This window comes from Macrotis lagotis, chromosome 2 (genome assembly GCF_037893015.1).
Source record: "Macrotis lagotis isolate mMagLag1 chromosome 2, bilby.v1.9.chrom.fasta, whole genome shotgun sequence".
NCBI classification, from domain to species: Eukaryota; Metazoa; Chordata; class Mammalia; order Peramelemorphia; family Peramelidae; genus Macrotis; species Macrotis lagotis.
In genome coordinates this window covers 272,916,406-272,934,971 of record NC_133659.1, presented here as the reverse complement: position 1 = coordinate 272,934,971, position 18,566 = coordinate 272,916,406, and the positions used below count along the sequence as shown (strand labels likewise).

At 37.9% G+C, this 18,566-nt stretch overlaps 1 protein-coding gene across 7 annotated transcripts in view; it reads left to right on the top strand.

Annotated features, from left to right (window-relative positions):
* The first annotated feature begins 9,376 nt into the window (after positions 1-9,376).
* Positions 9,377-18,566, top strand: part of KCNC2 (potassium voltage-gated channel subfamily C member 2) — a 314,800-nt gene continuing 305,610 nt past the window's right edge. For all 7 annotated transcript variants that reach the window (XM_074226171.1, XM_074226168.1, XM_074226170.1 and 4 more), the window contains exon 1: positions 9,377-10,042. In XM_074226171.1, coding sequence (XP_074082272.1) covers positions 9,377-10,042 — 666 coding nt within the window. The remainder of the gene's footprint in view (positions 10,043-18,566) is intronic.

Here is an 18,566-nt window from a genome sequence, read left to right as displayed (position 1 = left end):
CACTTGATAAATTAAATCACTCAACAGCATGTTGTAGCAAGTTTCATGAAAACAAAATTCTATAAATGTGTCTGTCTCTCCTTTTGAATTAACTATTCCTTGAGTGCATCATTTTTTAAAAAACTTTTCCAAGCTTCTTTTTACATTGCAGTGACTTCAGAGTTCTACATTTTTTTTCAAATTCTTTTTTGTTCTGATCAGTAATTTTCATCACATCACCTTGTGATGGCAAATTAGACAGTTTCAATTTTGACTTATTCCTTAGTCATTGAATGGGACTTGCCTTAGATAAGGTAAAACCTGGGAAAGACCTTCATTTAAAAGGGCCAATGTCACCTACTCCATTTCAGACCATCATCAGCCATCTTGACTTTTGTCTTACTGGACTTTGATGTCTCTGTAGGAAAAAAGGGAGGCTGACAGTTTTGTTCAGCTCTGCTTCACTTAAATCTAAATTATACAAAAGTCCAGACATTACACTTATGAAGTGATTGATCCTCTTCAAGAATGAAGGATGGACAACAACTTTTTTACCTCTTCACAATTCTCTAAGCAAAGAAATGGAACCAATGTTGTTCAATTCTGCTTTAACTTTCTTGAATGTCCCAGATTGCCATAACATTTCTTAATCTCTTTAATCCTCTTTACTAAAGAAAGCATTCTAATTATTCCAAAACTTTTGCAAGATGAGATATTTGGGTCATAGTTTCTCCACTGGTCATCTTCATATGCCATTTAATTCATATTCATTCATCTACTTAACACAATTTTTTTCAAGTCTTATATTAGAACTTATTGTAATTCTCTTCAGATCTTTTATTATTATCTTTAAAACTATTTTGTGTTTTATTCATTAAATAATGGGAAGATTTAGTTCTAAGATTTGAAAAAAAATGTTTGCAATTCATTTAACCAATATTTAAAACTTTACTGTGGATATTTACTTCTGCTGTTGTTTTCAATATACCTTTTGGTTTTTTTCATATTTTAATATTTCCCTTGGCTTTCTTCAAGTTTTCTCATTGCTATAAGACTGAGTTTTGATGCAGTGATTTAGGATAATTGTTGATTTCATAGTTTTCATTGTTCCTGTTAGTACTATGCCTTCACGGTCTAATTATGACTAGGGTTGGAGTTTTTGGGTTTAGCAAGAGTTCTAATTATTCCATCTAGGATCTTCATTTTTTTTTGTTTATTTTTTTTTGTTTGTTTAGCAGGAAAGCTAACCACTCCCCATTAGGTGGTCCTTACCATACTTTGGATATAGACAAAAAAGTTAATTTTCATTTTATAAAAGTAACTTTTCCATTTAGTTGGTCTCTACCACTTTGTTCAACTCTTTCCACCAGTCTTTTACTTTGCCTCTGCTAATTGCTAGCTGCATCATTGTTAGTTAGCCTATATGTACCTCAGTTTCCTTATCTTTAAAAGGATGAGATGAGAAGTTCTTTTAAATGCCTTCCTGGATCAGTCCTACATTGCATCTCTATTGAACCCCAAAGCTAATCATTTAGCCTCTATTTGAACACCTCAATTAACAAAGTTCCATTTTCATATATCTAAATCTTTTTAGATGGAAAATGGTCTCTCCACAACTTCCAGCTATTGGTCCTGATCTTTCCCTCTGGGGCCAAGAAGTATAAATTTAATACCTCCAGTATATTCATAGCTGAAAATTTAAAAATCAATGAGAATGACTATGGAGTTTTGGTTACTTAAGATAGGTTATAAAATACTTAATACAGGGAATTAATTTCTGACATAAGCACCAATAACAGGCATTGACTAATAAACAAAATAACTCAGGAGTAAGATTAGGAAGCTTTAAGAAGTAAACTCATTCATTCAGTCAGCTTTACTGAACACCTAAAATACCTAATCTTTGCATAAAGTATTGAGTTGAATATTGAAGAGGTCTCACTTGAGCCACAGAACAGGATTGTCCTCAAAGTTGGAGATAAGGTTTCAGAGGAAAGATATAAGTGGGTGCATATAGCCCCAAGTTAATTTTCAACTCTAATTTTTTTATACGCATATGTTTTACTGATCTATTATCATTTAAATTGGTGTAATTACTCTTCCCATATATTGTGGATCAGGATATTGTTGCTATTGTTTGTCCTTCGATTCTTTTTTTTTTTTTTTGCAAGGCAATGGGGTTAAGTGGCATGCCCAGGGCCACAAAGCTAGGTAATTATTAAGTGTCTGAGGCCTGATTTGAACTCAGGTACTCCTGACTCCAGGGCTGGTGCTCTATCCACTACATCACCCAGCCACCCCCTGTCCTTTGATTCTTCAAGGAGACCAGGACTTCAGGGAGGTAATGCCTTGACATGAAAGTGAGTTAGATTTAAATGGGGATGCTGGAAAAGTTACCAGCTTCACTTTTTCCTCTACCATGGGCCCAGTAGACAAATATAGGAATGGTCCTGCTTGCCATAGGAAATCTTGACTTTAAAGCTAGGTCTTTCCTAGGTTTGATTGAGGCAATGGTCAATGAGTCCTTAAGATTAATTTGGGGGGGTAGCTAAGTGGTGCAGTGGATAGAGCACCATCTCTGGAGTCAGGAGTACCTGAGTTCAAATCCGACCTCAGACACCTAATAATTACCTAGCTGTGTGGCCTTGGGCAATCCAGTTAACCCTACTGCCTTGCAAAAACCTAAAAAAAAGATTAGTTATAAGGGAAGACCCTCAAGATTTCTGGCTGCTGGTTGCTGTTTGAATTCACTCTGAACCAATAAAGATCCAAACAATAGTCATATGGGCTTGGCCAATGTAGGAGAGTCAAGAGTAATTTGGAGTTACTAAACTCCAAGAAATCTTACAAGGGAGTCCCCACAAGTATGGGAAGAGACCCTGTTCCAGTTTCACAGGACACCAACCAGGTGTTGATAAGAGGAAAAGAATTATGGAACATATCTGGGACAATTTGAGTAATCTTTGACCCAAAGTGGTCAGATTGGGGATCTAAATGTGGATTCTATAGTCTAGGAAAATACTGAATCAACTCTAAGATTCTGGTAGAAAGTTTCTGAGATACCCCCAAAGAATTGCTTTATTCAATTACCTAATTTAATTTTTTTGCTAACAGCTTTATTTTTTTTTTTGTTTTATTTTCCTGTAAATTTCTTTTTTAATCACCTTGGGACCTTCTTTTACTTGGGGTGCTGGTATGCTATTGTTTTGATTAAAATGAATTGTTTCTATGTACTCTCAGGCTCTGAGTGATCCATTGTATCATCTGTGGAACTGATGACAGGAAATTGGTGGTGCCTTCATAAAGAGAGTTCTATAAAGTGAAAAACTCACAGACTAGCCCTGGAAGTAGAAAAGGTCGGTATTTTAATTTTACAAGCCAAATTTCACAGACTAGAACTCTTCCTAGAGAGACAAAAAGCTACGTGAGGACAGGTTGAATAACAAAGGTCTCTGTGAGTGTCTAAGGGAAAGAGAGGTAGCCTTAAGAGCTGGTTCAAGTCAGCTTAGACCAGGCAACACATGGTTCCAGCTTAGAGAGAGAAAGTGGTCATCCCGCAAAGAGGAAGAGAGGAAATGAAGGAGAGCTCCACTCTGGAAGACCTTGTTTAAATGCATTTCTATAGTGGGTTGGGCAAGAGTGATGCTTGGGGAGTAGTTTAGCACCTGATTCCAGAGTGGTTAAGACAGCTCTCATTGAGCAACGGTGGTGTTCTATACACTAGTCTATTCACTGCCTGGCACCATCCCATTTTTTGAAGTGTCTCCTCTTTGAACTCTTAAACATTATGATTTGTCATTTACCACTGCCTGGTTATCTGTCCATACTGCTAGGTTGGGTATTTATGGAACTTAACTGATTTCTGACAATCCATTTTTGTTTGATTTCCTACAAGTGAGGCAGCTAGTCGTGTCATTAAAATTTTTGTTTCTGTGTATCTTGCTTAAAACATTCCACGTTGAATTAGTTAGCTAGTTTGTAGAGCACCTGGAATATATATATACTGTACAGATGAGTTCATTAAAAACTAGCTATTGATTTTCACTTGAAGATTTTTTTGAAGTATTTACCTTTTTTAGTGAGATTTTTGTGTTCTTGCTGTAAAGCCTCAGTCTTGGTATTAAATTGTGTATGATATATCCAGCAACTGTAAGACCTCAAGTTTAGAAACCTGTCATTCTTAAAATCAAATTGTGGCAGTTAAGAAAACCTCAAAGCTTATTTTACCACATAAATTTTTACTATAATTAGCCAGAAATTGTCATTTTTAAATATTAGATGGCAGCTTTTAAAATTATGTCAATAGCAAATGGTCAAAGGATATGCAGAGGCAATTTACAGATGAGGAAATCAGAGCAACCCATAATCATATGAAAAATTGTTCTAAATCATTACTTATTAGAGAAATGCAAATTAAGTCATCTCTGAGGTACCACCACACACACCTCTCAGACTCACCAATATGACCAGAAAGGACAATGATCAGTGTTGGAAGGGATGGGGGAAATCTGAGACACAAATACATTGTTGGTGGAGCTGTGAACTCATCCAACCTTTCTGGAGAGCAATTTGGAATTGCACCCAAAGGGCAATAAAAATGTGCATACCCTTTGATCCAGCAATACAACTACTGGGCCTATACCCTAAAGAGATTATGAAAAAGGATAAAAATATCACTTGTGCAAAAATATTCATAGCAGCTCTGTTTGTGGTGGCAAAGAATTAAAAATTGAGTGAATGTCCATCAATTAGGGAGTGGATGAACAAATCATGGTATATGTGTGTTATGGAACACTATTGTTCTATCAGAAACCAGTAAGGATGGGAATTCAGAGAAGCCTGGAAGGATTTATATGAACTAATGCTGAGTGATATGAGCAGAATCAGAAGAACATTGTAAACCATAACAATAACATGAGGTGTTGATTAATCTTGATGAACTTGATCATTACATCAGTGCAACAATCAGGGACAATTTTAGGGGAACTTCGATGGAGAATGCCATCTGTATCCAAAGAAAGAACATGGAGTTTAAACAAAGACCAAAGATTATTACCTTTAATTTAAAAAAGTTATCTTAGTATGTAATCTTGCTATCTCTTATATTTAATATTTTCCTTTAGGATATGATTTTTCTCTCTACACATTCAATTTTGATCAATGTATAGCACAGAAACAGTGTAAAGACTATCAGACTGCCTTCTATGGGGGGAGGGAAGCAAGATTAGGGGGAAACTGTAAAATTCAACAAAAATAAGAATAAGCTGTCAATATGATCAGTACAATAAGCAATCATGTCTTACATGTCCACACCTTCTATCATTTTTATACCTTCTCTCTTATGTCATGAATAGAATATATAAAATTTTCCTCCTATTTCTCTTTGTAAAATCCTTCCCAACTCAGGTGTTACTTCTTAATGCTCCCATCTGTAAGTGATTTTTCTTTCTTTGAATCCATTAATTAATTCATTCCAGACTTTTGTTTGGATCTCTCCTATATAGTTATCATAAAATACTATTTATTTTAGTTATTTTCATCCATATTTTTCAATTAGATTGTTAACCCTATGAAAGCAGGTATCATACATATTTCATCTTTGTACCCTCAATGCTTAACAATGTCAGGGAATATAATAGCTTAAAATTTTGAATGAATTCATCCACTGAATAGAATCCCTGGGAGGGGGGCTAATAGGGGAATGTTGTTAAAGGCATTTATCACTTATTAGCTAGTTTGTAGAGCACCTAGAATATAGACTGTACAGATGAAGTCATTGATAACTAGCTATTGATTTTTGCTTGAAGATTTTTTTGAGAAGTATTTACATTTTGAAGTGAGATTTTGTGTACTATTTGTGATTCTTGCTGTAGATCCTCAGTCTAAGATAAAATCAAATTGACAAAGGCAGTTTCATCAGGAATGATAATGAGCTGGATTCTGAACCATCCATCCTTTTTGTTTTTTCCCCCTTTCTGGTACTGACATTCACTTCTTAGAACTATTCTGAGTAATTTTCCCCTTTCTTTTTTTTTTTGTCAAACTGTGATAGTTACTTGTATTTACAAAGAAAACAGCACTTTAGGATCTTTTCTATTAGCGAAAGTAGTCAATGTTTTCCTTCTACTCTCTTGAAGAAACTGCACTGAGTTCAAAACTAATAAAGAAAACATTTTTCCTTTATTTTCTATGATGATCTTTTAGACTTTTTTCCCCGTCACTTTATTATGTACATTATATGTTCATCTATTGACATATCTAGATATGTATAGATATGTGTATATATGATATACATATACATTTTAAATAGATCACAAGAATAACTTTTGGAGTGTTTTTTCTATTCTCACCTTGTGTCTTAAGGCAGGATATTAGTTTCAGATAATCTTTCTTAAACACTGCCAGGATATGATGCAGGGAAATCTCATCAAAGACTGAATCTCATTCATTTTCTTATATATTAATTGACATGCATTATGTATCCTTTTTTTTTCACTTCTTGTTCTTGTTACTATTCTTTCTTGAAATGTTCTATAATCTCATTCTGATCCTTTATATGATGCTTTGGAATCCTAATATAAAATTCCAGAATACTCTCTCTAGACTTCCTAAGGTCTTGATTGATTAGAACACCCCCCCCCCTTTTTTCTCCCATGGGTTCTGTGCATCCTGTACTTCATTCCTTTAGATCTCTCCACACATTTCTTGTAATACAAATTTAATGCACTTCAACTCAAAGTTCTTTTTATCTCTCACCATCATTTTTGAAAATTCTATCTTAACCTTAGAATGCTCTTGTGATTTTACAGGAAAGATCCTGGCATTTAAGTTATTTAAAAACTAACTCCATGCTGTTCTTATCATGTTAATGGAAACAATTCATGTAGATATGAAGATGTATACAATAATCCACACATATATTTATTCTTCAACTCTCATCATTTCATACCATTTTTAGTAATATATTTTTTAAAAAAATTGCTTTCTTTAAGTAAAATTGTCATTTGTCAATATTCAGGTCTTAAGCAAAATAGACATTTTTTCCAAGTTATTCATTTAGCAGGCTTGATCTTAATTTCTTTTTCATTTTGCTTTTTATCAGTATCTTTGCCTTTCACAGAGATCTCACAAAGACACTTCATTCTTAAATCTTAGGAGTTTGCTGACTAGGGGAACATGTCTGTCCCTTCCTAGATTTTCTCTTTAAATAACACTTAATAATATTTTGCTAAAGTACCTATTGGATAGTGTGGGGAAACTTGATGGAGGGGGTTGCACTGCTTTGGATCTAGGTCATCTGTAGCTTGGATGTTAAGCTTTGAGAAAGAGGTAACCTGACATTTTCTTTTCTGGAGTGATGTGTGCTTGGAATAAACTTTTACAACTCCTCGTTTTTATGTAATTCTAAAGAACTGTCTGGAAACCAGCATTTTACTGGGGAGAAGAGAGAAAGCCAAAACTATGTATAAAGAGATAAGGGACAAGCTTGGCTTGTCACCTGTAGGTAGACTTCTCTTTCCCTTCAGCTGTCAGCAAACATATCCCATTTGAGCTGAGCTCTTGTTGGAGAGTGGGTTAGTGGGAGGCAATGGGGAATGAACAGCGTGTGGGGAGTGGGATGTAAAGAAGGCAGAGGCTGCAGGGAGGGTGGGGACAGAGCTTCACGAAAGAAAAAAGTGAGCTCGGTTGGCACAATACGGTTTTACCAGACCCACCCATCCTTTCTTGCTATGTAAGCCTGGGAGCATGAGGAGAAGGGAGATTAGTGCTGAAGGGACAGCTCCTATTCTTGAATTAGATGAGACAAATACTCCACTTGGTCAAGGCGATTTAACCTTCAAGGAAGGGAGTGACATTCAGCCAGCCTCGGAAGCCACCTCAGAAGCCTCCAGTGCATCTGTTCTTTGTTAGGGTTGGGGAGCACCGCTCGGACCCACCCAGAGCTCCATGGTTTCCCCAGACCTCTGTGATGGTGACTGTGGGCTTCGATGCTGACGCTTGGTGTACGTCTCGCAACATGAAGACAGAGAACCCGGCTGGTTGGCAGTGGGGGCTGTTTCTGTGTCTTCCCCGATTCAGCGCCGAGGGAGGCGGCATAGCCACCTGAACATGGAAAAATCCAACAAGTAGTTTCTCGTCTGTGCAAGGAGGATCGGCTAGGCGTCAGGTGGGAATCAGAGCAGCAGGCGAGAGAGGCGCGTCGGGGTGGAAAGCAAGGCAGACCTACCTTCTCTTGGTCTCTCGCTTGTTAAGGTATTCAGGGATGGAAGGCAGAAGGGGAGAGGGAGGGAAGGCATGGAGTCGGGGGTGCTGCGGGACAGGCACACTTAACCGGCAGGCATTCCCTCCTGCTGTTTGGGCATCTGATTGTAGAGGTGAAACCCCAGGGAAAGGTGAGCAGGAGGTTGGTGTTAGAACAGCTGGTAGCTGTGACTGTCTGCCGGCGGCTCTCCGCGGAGATCTGTTTAGTGCCTTGGATGCACTCTACCCCTCCTAGAAAGCAAATGGGTTTTTTCTTCCAGGCCCCCCCTCCCCCACTTCCCCCCCCCCCGGGGAATATGAGCACACTGAACTGATTTCTTGCATTCCGAGAGACAAGCTCCAAGCCATCCATTCTCCAGCCCCGCCCCCTCCCTCCAAAGGTGGAAGAATAGGAAATTAGGCAAGGGCTACTTGGTAAGAGGCAGCCTCATCGATTTGTCCACCCATCCATCTATGGCATGATTTCTGCCCGTAGTCCCTTTGACCATCCCGTTAGGCACAGTGGAGGAGTGGACCCGAGTTAAAGAGCACGAGTTGGGGGGAGCCCCCAGCTCAGTTGGGAAAAGCCAACCTGCTATTCAGGGTTTGTGGAGGGTTTGCTTTTTCATTTTATCTGGTTTGTTTTTCCACCACGGGCTTTTAGGTCAAGCTAGGAGAGGGGGAAAGAAGGGAGGGTTCCTGTGACCACTCACTAGTTTCGAAGTTGCGAGGGCAGAGAGGTTCAATAAAGTGAGGATTACGAGCCCCCGAGCGCTTGGCGGATGAGCCGAGCAAGCCCGGGAGGGACAGGGGCAGCAAGTCACCCGAGCCACGGGAAGCGGAGGGGAGAGATGAACTAGGGGAGATGTGGAGAGCCCGAGGGACATGAGCTAGGAGCAAGCGAAAGGCTCAGGGAAGATCTGGGGCACTCGGAGGAGGCGGCTCCTGGGAGGAGGTGCGATGAAGAGGAGATAGCATCCAAAGGTGATTCTGATTCCTCCAGCTCGCGGCCCCCTGGTCCACTCTGTGTCATCACTCACTTCCTCTCGGGGGTGGCGGGGTCTGGGAGGGAAGGGTGGGGGTGGCCTCTTGCCTCGCCTGTAGCTTTAACCCGGTGGTGTGTTCGCCTCCCTTCAGTCATGTCTGAGCCACAGAAATGGGCAAGATCGAGAACAACGAGAGGGTGATCCTCAACGTGGGGGGGACCCGGCACGAAACCTACCGCAGCACGCTGAAGACCCTCCCGGGGACCCGCTTAGCCCTGCTCGCCTCGGAGCCCCAGGGCGATTACCTGACTGGAGGCGATGAGCCGCAGCCATCGCCCCCTCCCCCGACGCCCCCCGCTCCGCCCCTGCCGCCCGGCCCAGCCGGGGGCTGCTTCGAGAGCAGCGCCAGCAACTGCAGCCCCCGGGGCGCCCGTGGAGGCGGCGGCCACGAGTTCTTCTTCGACCGGCACCCTGGGGTCTTCGCCTATGTCCTCAACTACTACCGCACCGGCAAGCTGCACTGCCCCGCCGACGTGTGCGGGCCCCTGTTCGAGGAAGAGCTGGCATTCTGGGGCATCGACGAGACCGACGTGGAGCCCTGCTGCTGGATGACCTACCGCCAGCACCGGGACGCCGAGGAGGCCCTCGACATCTTCGAGACCCCCGACCTCATCGGCGGCGACCAGGGCGACGACGAGGACCTGACGACCAAGAGGCTGGGCATCGAGGAGGTGGCCGGGGTGGGAGGCCCAGACTGCAAAGCTGGCCGCTGGAAAAGGCTCCAGCCCCGGATGTGGGCTCTCTTCGAGGATCCCTACTCTTCTCGAGCTGCCAGGGTAAGACCAGGGTCGACCCCACCCTCTTCCCCAAACTCCTCCCCAGTTGCATTTTGCCTTGGTGGTTTTTTTTTCCTTTGGAAGGCTGGTTTTGGGGGTGGGGTGGGGGTGGGGGGTCCAGAAGCGGTCTTGCTGGCTCCACCCTGGGCCGCCTAGAGGACCCTAGGACCCCACAGGATCGTAGATCATACAAACACCACTCCGGCTTTCTCCACGTAGGATGCGGAGCTCGACAGAAGTAAAAGTTGCCTCACTTTGTCTGGGACACCCAAATCACATTTATCTCTCCTTATTTTTTCTTTCCCCATGTTCCACTTTTTCGTTCATCTTTTCGTTCTCCTATCCAGTGGTCATCTTGATTTAACATTTCAAACCCTGGGAGTCCCATGAACTCAGACCGCCTTCACCTCTTCTTATTTTTCCACTTCTGTGTTCATTTTTCATTCACCTTTTCTACTTTATCCTACCCTCTGGTCATCCTGATCCAACTTTTCAGATGAAGCATAACTTCCAGTGTGATTCTTCCAGACCAGTGACTTCAATTAGGGTCCTATTTTGGGTACTGGAGGGGGGAGAGAGAGAGAGAGAGAGAGAGAGAGAGAGAGAGAGAGAGAGAGAGAGACACAGAGACAGAGAGACAGAGAGAGAGACAGACACAGAGAGACAGAGACAGACACAGACAGAGACAGACAGAGACAGACACAGAGAGAGAGAGAGAGACAGAGGAGGAGAGACAGAAAATAGAAGAGTGAGAGAGAAGAGAGAGAAGAGTGAGTCAGACAGACAGAATGTGTATATATATATGTGTGGGTGTGGGTGTTTTTATAAAAGTTATTTAGTCAAGAGAATTTTACTTCTCTTTAGAGCTCACTCCTTTCCTGGTTTGGAAGTCTGGTTTTAAAGTGCTTACAGAACCCATCAGGACACTGACATTGGAATAACCTACATTTATACATTAAAAAAAAAGAAAAGCAGAAACAAACACCTGAACAAACCAAGGCAAGAATTTACTAATAGATTGATCTTGAATTATTCATTTGGTTAAACAACTTAAAAAACAGATGTGATTTCAGCTGGATCAAACTTTTAACTTTTGCTTGGAATATGACCCTACTCAATTTTACTTCTGTGTTTTTTATCTTCAGTCATTGTTTAGCAAGAGCCCCAGTTTACTTCTTCAATTTGTTTTCTGATGGGATTTAGTCATTGATATTAAATAACTTATAAATAAAAGTCATATAGTTAGGGTGTTCTAATTTTACTTGGGGAAATAATCATTTCCCTCTTTTTAAATCATTATATCTGATTTGTAAAGCAAAGGTTTCTCCAATTGCCCCTGGTCCCATCTTTATCTTGTTCTCTCTTTATCAGATTTTTCCATGGTAAGATAATACTTGATCAGAATATCTAATAACTAGTTTTAAATTATACCTTTGAAGATGAACAAATTTGTTACATGTAGTGTCTTGTGAAGCAGAGAATGATTATATTTTTAGTTTTTGGATAGAATGTGGAGGAGAAAATCTGGTATAGTATTTCTTTTCTTCTCTTTTAAGTCCCTGAGACACACACAACACATTTTTTTTTTCTGGTTTGTTCACACTTTTATCTTTAGAAATAGTATTAATAACTTGAACTCTGAAATGTTCTATTCCTTTGTGATGATTCTTCTCAAAATTTAATTCCAGCCATCTAACAAAGAGAGAAATACTAATTTCAGTTCATGATTCTTGTAGTTCTCTTTTACTTCCAAGCTGAAACCCCAGAATCCTCTCATTTGGTGACTGAAGAGAAACAGTTTTTTTTTCTTTTAAGATTCGCCACACAGCAATGTTTGCAGATGGTGCATATGAATGGGAATGTTTTATCTGTGTTCTCCATGATAACCCAAGGGACATATTAGTCTAGGTCAATAGTGAGATGTCTACATTATGCTAGAATTTCATTATGTTAACTATTGCTTTATAAAAATGTAGACCACTGCTCAGAAGTGTTTTCAATACACTGAAATGCATATTATTGAAGATTTGACAGGGTACCCATTTTATAGGTGAGGCAAGAAACGGTGAGGAATAACAACTAGAAGAAGCGTTAAGTTATAAGCTATTATTCCCGAGTTACAAACTCCATTAATTCTCTGAGGTTCCATGGTGCTTTTGTGCTGGTGTATTGTCAAATAGTTATTGAAATTCTAAAATTTAGGAATCACAACTTTGGTGGCTATGCTGTAGGATTTAGGTTATTAGAATCGGTATTCTTTACTTCCTGTGGGAAAGAGTGAGAATATATAATACTTGAATAATTTAAAATAACCTTTAAACATTTGAGTTTCAATTATTTAGTCAGTATTTAATGTTTTCCTTTTTCTTAGGTCTACTGGTGATGAACTTGCCCTCTGGGATGTCCCCTTTCAAATTACTGGATACTTTAAAACTAAATCTTGTCATTAATAATATCTATGTATTTAACTGGTGACTGATATATATATAAATACATTTTTAAAGATGATTCTGAAAGTATTCAGGACTTTGGAAAATGTTTGCAGTTAAGCCAATACCCCGAGTAATCAGCCTAATTTGATGAATATGACTGCATTGGGAGATCAAGATGGAAATAATATATACATATGTATATGTATACATATACATATACAAAGATGACATTGTTATCATAGTTGACAGATGAATTATTAAATCATTTGATCCAGCACAATGTTTCATTGACATGAGTTTTATTTCTAATATTCAGTATCTATAAGAACTTCAATTTTCATGGTCACTGGAATAAAAAAAGTTAGTTTTTTATTCCCCTATGCTCAATACATTTAGATCTGTTTCCATCTTTTATATTTGATAGTACCATTTACTTCAGTCTTTCTCTCAGTTTCCTACTGTCCAGTAGTCATTTCAGTGAAATAATTTCTGTCCTATTTAACATTAATGTTTTAAGCTCACAGACTAGGAAATTCAATTGTCAGAATTTTGATAATTATATATAGAAATATATTTCCCTTGCCTTTTGTTCAGATTGGTTCTCTATGTAGCCTTTTCCACTTTTTTGATAACTTTACAAACATAATATCATAATACCTAAATGTGCAAAATTAACTGATTGTATTTTAGTAAACAAGGTCACACTTCTCATTTATGACATGAATTTTTTATCCTTAACCATGTTCTCTAAAAATAGAAATTTATAGAAATTCAAATATAAGTTGTCATGGTAACCTGTTGGCAAGAAAGTAGGATCAGGAGAGGAAAGGAAAGATTATTCTGGTGATACTACCAGATGATATTGCCCAAACTTTGAGAACAAGGTTACTCTGAGATGTTTATAGGTCTTTATGATAATCTTGTTTCTCTTTCACTTCTTAATCCATTGCTTAAATTTTAGAAGCAGCATGAATCTTGTTTTCTATGAAAATGTCATGTTACTAATGAATGAAAGGATACTTGTAGAAATATGATGAACTTGAATTTTCAAAGTTTAAAAAAATACCCTAAGGCCTGAAGGTAAGAAATAAAATTTGTGCCAGAAAAAAAAATGTTTTTTCTCATCCCTTTGCTCATGTAACTATGAAGACGTGAATCTTTTTCTTTAAACTTAATTTTTTGAGAAGATTGAAATTCCGACTTCTAGAAGAATGTGGATCTCTATCAATGAATCTGTATATCATTCACAATTTATGCCACTCTATGGCTTTTTTTTTTCCAGGAACATTTTGCGGGGTGGGGGGGGGGCTTTGGGTAAGGAAGGAGAATGAACTTTTACAATGACACATCAATTAAAGTGTTGCTTTTTGTGGGTGCAGTGTTATAGCAGCCCATACTTTATTTAACTCTTTATCATCCATCATTTTTTTACAAATTTCTCAAATCTTGAGATAATTGTTAATTGTTCCTGCATCACTTTTGCAGGATATTTAAAAATATTAAATTATTTTTGCTCCTTATTGGTGGTTCCAACCATATAGCAAAGAGGTCATGTTAGTAAAATACTAGTGGAATTTCATTTATTTTATACCCTCATGCCAGTGAAAGAAATGAGGGTCAGAAGGATATGTATTCAATGAGATCTGATTATTCTGATAGTTTGTATCAAAGTTCCCATAGTCTATTTAATTTTTATGTAGAAAGTCAAATACACCTGGAGAAAAATGGGAAAAAAATTTTCAAGTGGTTGAATGTTATAGATAAGGAAATTTACCCTAATCACAATATATTGGCACATGCTTCAGTAATCCAATGAATTTGTGATATTATTGTGGTCCTTCAAACAATGAAAATTATAGTGTATCCATATCAACACCTCTTGTGTGTCTCTTGCCCACTTTTGCCTATAAATCTACCATGTGAAGAACACCCAATTTGCTGGAACTTTCTTTTAGATTGTATACCATGGAACACACAGACCAGTGTGTGCATTTTAGCTATATGACTAGCAAATTTTTTTTTCTTGTGATACAGAATATGGGGGAGAATGAAAGATAGGTCAGTTTAGTACTTACATTATATTATTGTATGAACAAAAATTTCTTTAGAAGTTTGAATTCAGTACTTTTGTCTTCATCATGGTTTCCAGTTCAAAGAACTGAAATCCCAATGGACTTTTTTTAGGGTTTTTTTTTTTTTTTTGCAAGGCATTGGGGTTAAGCGGCTTGCCCAAGGCCATACAACTAGGTATGAGGCTGGATTTGAACTCAGGTACTCCTGAGTTCAGGGCCGGTGCTCTATCCACTGCACCACCTAGCCACCCCCAATGGATTTTTAAAAATCATATTAGCTCATGTTGATGTAGCACTTTTAAATTTTGATCTCATTTTTATCCTTAACTATAACCCTGAGAGGTTGATGCTATTATTATGTCCATTTTACAGATGAAGAAACTGAGGTAAACATAAGTTAAGTGACTTGCTCAAGGTCATACAATAATGAGGTAATAGTTGAACTCAGATCCTCCTGACTCCAAGAGTCACTATTGACACCTAGCTACCTCTAACATATACTGTGCAGTTTTGAAAGTAGGGTTTACTACTGTAATGATAAGAATGATTTAATATAAAGATATTATGAATCAGAAAATTATAAAAAATCTCAACGATCTGGCACACTAAATACACAAATCCATTTCAGTTAGAAATATGGTTGCAAATATTTCTTTTCATAATTGAGTTTATATGTTTTGGTTCATGATTTGTATTTCTCATGTTTACTAAGTGATGTCGAGGTATCCTTGTTACAGCATCCAAATGCGGATATATCATTGATTCAATGCTGTTATTTTCTCAGAACAGATGAATCAACTGTGGGATGCTCAATTCCCTCTTTAAAAAAGTAATAGATCAAAGACTGGTCACTTAGCATTTACCCAATCAACTACAGAGAACTATAAACCAAAGCTTAAGCAGTTTAAAACATTGAGTTTAAATAATAGCCCAGTGTTTTTGATTCATGCATGCCTTTCCAAATGTCTGGGTTTGTTTAAGATCAATTGATGCCTTAGCAAAATCAGTTATATTTAATTTCTCAATCTTATGGTGAAGTGTTAAGCATTTATTAGTTCAGATCACTGAAGAATTGGTACATTTGGGTTACTCAGTCAGTCCATTCTAATATAATTGGGTCAATTATTTATTGATGACCTTTGCCAGGCAATCAGTACTCAAAAGACAAAGTGATTAGTGCAGGTTTGTTCAATAGGTACAGATGTGCTTCCAGGAGTATTATAGTAGGCATTCATTCATAAAAGAAATTTGAGAAAAAGGAAAGAAGAAGAAACATTTATTGAGTGTCAAAAATTCTGACTTTCTAAGCACCTGGAGACAAAGACATGCCTATGCTTTCATAAAAGTTATGACAATTTTCAAATCTTAAAATGCATATCATTATCCTTCCCTTTCACTACTACAAATGAACTCAATGTGATTTCAGGCCTCATATTTTTAGATCATCTGAATCATGTATTCTATTATGGCAATTTTTGGAAATACATCTAAACAAAGTAGTAAAGAACATTAAGGGATCTGTAAAAGACTTTTAGCTAACAACATAAGGAAAATGATAGCATATATGTGATGGGAAAACAATGTGGTCAAATGCTATGTAGGGTGTTATGTAAACTCAGTCCAGAGTTTTATTTGAGGTAAGAAAGGAAAGGTTTTTCCCTTTGTTTGGTTGTTTTGAGGGATGATGGTATTCTTTGGGGATGATGTAGGCCCTTTCTATTCTTTTGCTATTGCAAGTTGTTAACTCATTTCCATAATGCCTAGTCAGTGTATTTTTAGAGATCCAGTTTGTGGTAAGAAGAGACACAAGAGAAATAATGTAGAAATGTAGTAGAATGAATGCAAAAAAGAATCTTGAATGAAAGGTCACCAAGTGACCTTGAATAAATCATTTAAACTTTCTCTGTCTAGATTTCCTTATTGGTAAAATAAAGATAATTTCAATATGGAATAATGGAAATAAGATTGGGTTTGAATTTAGGAGGACTGAATTTGAAACCTGGCTTTACCATTTGATGACTTTTGTGACCCTAAATAATTCCTTCACCTTTCTTGCCCTTAGAGTCTTTATCTGGAAGTAAAGAAAAGGTCTCCAACGGATAACCACTGGGTGGCAGCCCACAAAGCTCCCAAATGTGGCCCAAACCAGATTAAAATGTAATAGGGAAAAGCTCGACAAGATAAATAAAATGCAAAACAGTACAGATAATGTTAATTTGTGATTTTTAAAAGTCAATATATGGCCCACTGGGATCTGTTTCCCAGTTTGATACCACTGAACTGAATCTTGCTCTAAATCAGAAATCCTGTGGTGTCCCAACTAGGGTCTCTTTTAACTTTGACATTCTCTGAGTGTTGTTTGGGATGTCTTGAGAAAGGCCGAGATTGATTAAAAGTCATTGGTGATGATGATTGCTTAAAACAATCTGGGTTAGAGTCATGAATTGAGGCATATCTATATTAAATTTTGCCTGCCAATGTTATGACCATAATACTAATAAAGTAAAACAAAATCAAGATTTTTGCCTGTCTAACTTGGGTCCTTTTCTCTCCAGCTGTTGGGTAGCTGCTGCTACAGTTACCATAGAAACAGGTTAGCTCCTGGTTTCCTGTTTCCATTGAAAACAGCCTTCTCTCAGCCACATATTGATCTCAGGAAATCATTTTTACTGGGGTTCTGTCATGAAACCTATAAAGATGATCAGCACTGTAATTTCATAAGCCTAAGATTTGATGCAGTTCCATAGTAAGCCACCCCACTGGTTTCTTGATTAGGTAATCTGAGTTTGATTTTCACTTGAAATGTGCCTTATCAAAGATGTTCCCTCCCCCACTCCCCCTGCATCTTAGAAAATGAAAAATATCATACATTTGAGAATTTTCAGATATGTCTAACACGTTGTTCTAGATGTTTACAAAATATTGTCAAATCATTCAGTCTGAATCCATTACACAACCATTTCCACTGATGCAGAGAATAACTGGATCTTCCTAGTTATTGTAACTATTTACTAAATACTTTAAAATATACATATGTATGCAATATAGATCTCTTCATAGAGAGAAATGTGAGTGCTTAGGTGCCTGTCCTCTTTTAGAGTCTTTAGAGATCTCACTAGACATAGGGCTCTCTTGTCCATTATATGGATCTATATCAGAGGAAAATATTCATCTTTGATAGTGATACATTTCCTCAATAAATGATTATGTAACTTCTTGTATAAAGTATTGGTATATCTTTATAAATGCAACTCCCTCAGTGCTTCTTCCTTTATTTTTTCTATGGACCTGGGATTTCATTAATATAGAGAACTCTTGGTAAGGAAAGTCCATCTTCTGGTGCTGTTCAGTCTATTTTTCTTTTTTGTAATTTTGTACTCTTAAGAAAATCACCTAGAAACAATGAAAGGGTAAGTAACTTGTTCCAGGATTACACTGTCAGCATGTGGCAGAACCAGAGCCCTGGTCTTCCTGATTTTAAGGGCAATTATCCATATCCTATATAATAATAATGCCTTTCTTAATGACTTAAAGTTCTACCATCCTCTTTTTTGGGGGAGGGGGAGAAAGGGAGGAGCATATATTCATATTGATGCATTTCTTCCCCTACCTTCTATAAGAATATTTATGCAATTTCTTACCTAGAACAAATACTTCTGAAGAGTTGTCTTTGCCTTGACTGTGGACTTTGGGATACACACGTATATGTGTGTATGTGTGTATGTATGCATGTATACATCCCACATATACATATATGATGCAGACTATTCATGAAAACTTGATCATAGTCATATAAAAAGTTATATTGTATGTAGTTTTATATGCTAAAGTCTTTCTCCTATGCCTCATCATAGTGGTTCTCCAGTAAAGCATGAGGGAGAGATTGGAACTCCTTGTACATTTTTGTCCAACAGTGATCATTTAGAGATAAAAATAGATTGAGCTTTTGGTTCCTTTATTCATTTACATCTCAAGGATGAGTTTTTACTACCTTTTAGAGAAAGGCACTAGTCCAGGTTA